At 56.9% G+C, this 3,101-nt stretch overlaps 1 protein-coding gene across 1 annotated transcript in view; it reads left to right on the plus strand.

The window, feature by feature from the left end:
* ST3GAL1 (ST3 beta-galactoside alpha-2,3-sialyltransferase 1) overlaps nt 1–3,101 on the plus strand; it is a 56,323-nt gene that overhangs the window by 41,598 nt on the left and 11,624 nt on the right. The window contains exon 2 of the mRNA XM_004697382.2: nt 2,185–2,973. Within this exon, the coding sequence (XP_004697439.1) occupies nt 2,701–2,973 (273 nt within the window). The 5' untranslated portion in view covers nt 2,185–2,700. The remainder of the gene's footprint in view (nt 1–2,184; nt 2,974–3,101) is intronic.

Consider the following 3,101-nt stretch of genomic DNA (forward strand, 5'->3'; position numbering starts at 1 on the left):
CATGGCGCCTGGGTTCTGAGGGCTGCAGACTTGACTCTGGATCCTGCTGCTGCGTTCTCATCCCATGATTTTGGGCACATTCTCTTATCTCTTTGGCTCTCAGCTTCTTTAAAGTACACGCTGAAAGCTCAGTGGTTCTCAACCTGTGGGTCTCGACCCCTTTGGGGATCGAACAACCCTTTCACAGGGGTCATTCATAACAGTAGCTAAATGACAGTGATGGCGTAGCAACAAAATAATTGTATGGTTGAGGGGGGTCCATCACAACATGAGGCACTGTATGAAAGGGTGGTGGCATTCGGAAGCTGCTAGACTGTAGGGTTGTCTGAGTATTAAGTAGACGTGTGGGGAGGGACTACCGTGCGCTGTGTGCCCTAGGTCTGCCAGGAAAGCACACCCACTCCCATACTGAAAAAGGAACTGGGCTCAGAAACTGCCCACCATTAGGTGTCCGCTTGGACTCGAGTGGGGAGCACTGCCCCGCCCCCGCCATCCACACCTGTGGTGTCCTGGGAGCCAGAGTTACAACCACCCTGTCAGTCCAGCTCCTGGGCGCTCTGCTCTGGCAAACATGGCATCCTTTTCCAGGAACCCGCCCCTCCTGCTCTCACACCCGAAGTTCGTCAAAGTCTCGCCACCTTGCCTTTGGGCTGGACTTCCGGAAAGAGAGTCCTTTATTCTTCCGGGGCTATGGTGCTGGTGGAGTTCATGTTCAGCACGAGCGCCCAAAGGCAGCAGTTCCCCTGTGGTCTCCCTTATTCAGCATGTCACTGTCCCCGGCCCACGAGGGGGTTAAAACAGCGCACCTCCCTTCACCATCAGAGAGACATCTTCACCCCCTGACACTCTCAAGAGGCTCTTGTAGCTAATGTAGCTGGATTTCTTGACTGCCCAGTGGAGCCCAGAAACTGGGTGGCTGCCTTTTAACCTTCATTTACTTGGGGCCGAGAAAGTAGAACTTGCCCAAGACCACACAACCAGAGAACCAGATGTGACTCTGAAGCCCCTCTACCAGAGCTGGGGTGCCAGGGTGGGGCGTTTGGAGGTGAAGAGCTGGGTCACTTCCTCACCATGGGGTGCTGAGGTGGCCTGCTGGAACTCAGAATCCGGGCATTATCTGAGGGGAAGCCACGTGCCTGTCACGCTCACCCTGTGCTTCCCCGGCTCCTCCTCGGTGCACATCGACCCCTACGAGCACCCAGACCCGCTGGACACTCAGCCCCGAGTCAACCTGCAAAACAGCCCTCACCATCCTGTTGACACAAAAGCGCTCAGATCAGAACAGGGAAGGACTCTTCTGTCTTCCGGTCTGTTCTGGCTCACAGTGTGCCCGTGTGGGACAGTATAGAGTTGCTCTATAAGGTCAGAGCCCTGAGCACTGGGCCGCTCACTACAAGGTCAGCAGTTCGAAACCACCAGCCGCTCCTCGGGAGAAAGACGAGGCTTTCTACTTCCGTAAGGAGTGGCCATCACGGGAAACCCAGTCGCGGTTCTGCCCTCTGCCGTAGGGTCGCCTAGAGTCGGAACTGACTTGCTGGAAGTGAGCTTGATTTAGAGGTTTTCGACTCTTGGCAGGAGGAACCCTGGGGGCGCAGCAGGAAAGCACTGGGCTGCTAACTGCTGAGTCATCGGTTCGAGTCTGGGTGGGAGAAGGCTGCGACAGCCAGACTGATCCCAGAAGACGGCAGCCTGGGAAGCGCCCTGGTGAAGTCGGGCATCAACCTGGACTTCAGTCTCAACTGGACACTTGGCCAGGCCTGTCTTCCTCAGTGCTGCTGGGTGGATTTGGGCCTCCAGCCTTCAGAGTAGGCAAGAGCAGACTTCCCAAACCAACCCAACGCCTGGCCATCACGTCCGTCCGACTTCTGTCCACCGTATCGGACAGTCGCTGAAGCTGCTCCTGAGGGTTTCTGGGACTTCACGTCTTTAGGAGAGCAGACAGCCGTCTCGGTCTCCCAAGGAGCAGCTGGTGGGCTTGAACCACTGACCTTGCAGTGAACGGCCCAGTCCTCAACCCTCTGTTCCAGCAGGAACTTTAAAATCTCCCATAGCCACCCACATGCCTGCTCGGCCAGGGAGCAAAGGTGATAGGACTCTCCCTGGTGCAGGGGTGGGTGAGGAGAGGAACATGCTACAGGCAGGTAATAAAATCTCACCCCATCTTCTTCCTTCTTTTCTGTGCAGACGACAGATGGCTCTCAGTCCCTTCCTGGTTGCTGGTTGTGGCATGGGCACCATGAGGCTCTAATTAAGGAGCATCACCGGCCGAACTTTCTGAAGGAGGGTGGGAAACCAACACCCCTTTCATCGGCACCCCATAAGCATCCTTCGAGGCTCTCATGCTGAGGTTCCCTGCATGGATGAATCCCCCACCAGCTCTTTAGGGAGTGGGGAGGCACTGCCCTTGCACCTGATCCAGCCTCATCGAGGGCACCACCAGCCCCTCTGGGGTTTGCTGAAGACCCAGACACCATCGTTTCCCGGGAAGACGAATTCTATGCAAAAGGAGCCAATGCCCTGTAAGTGGCCTTTGTGACGGCCACAGCGAGTGCCCACCAGCAGAGCACCTGTCTCCCAGCGGGCCTGAGACCTCCCCTGTGTGGGTGCTGCCCTCTGATTGAGCTGCTGGCTCTGAGGTCTCTCTTTTAACCTCATCCTGCATCAGGAGTGCTCTCTTCCTGCCCTCCTGGCAAGCCAAAGATGCCGGCCCTAAGGAAGATGAAGCTGCTCACCTTCCTCCTCCTCCTCGTCTTCCTCACCTCCTTCTTCCTGAACTACACCTCCACCGTGATGACCACCAACTGGCTCTTCCGAAAGATCTTGAAGCTGCCCCAGAGGCCCTGCACCTGTAGCCGCTGTATCGGGGACCTCGAGGTCTCCAGCTGGTTCGCCCAGAGGTTCAACCAGACCATGCAGCCCGTGCTGACCGCCCACAACTCGCTGCTGGAGGAGGACACCTACAGCTGGTGGCGGGTGAGCACTGGGCTGCGGTGGCCTCAGGGCACATGCACCTGGGATCCCCCCCACCCGGCGCTCAGCATCATCCAGAACCCAATTATGGGCTCATTCACTTAAAAAGCACGTGGGAGAATTGTCATTTC

This window comes from Echinops telfairi, unplaced genomic scaffold, assembly GCF_000313985.2.
Source record: "Echinops telfairi isolate 266 unplaced genomic scaffold, ASM31398v2 ScPeMD7_1;HRSCAF=3_0, whole genome shotgun sequence".
NCBI classification, from domain to species: Eukaryota; Metazoa; Chordata; class Mammalia; order Afrosoricida; family Tenrecidae; genus Echinops; species Echinops telfairi.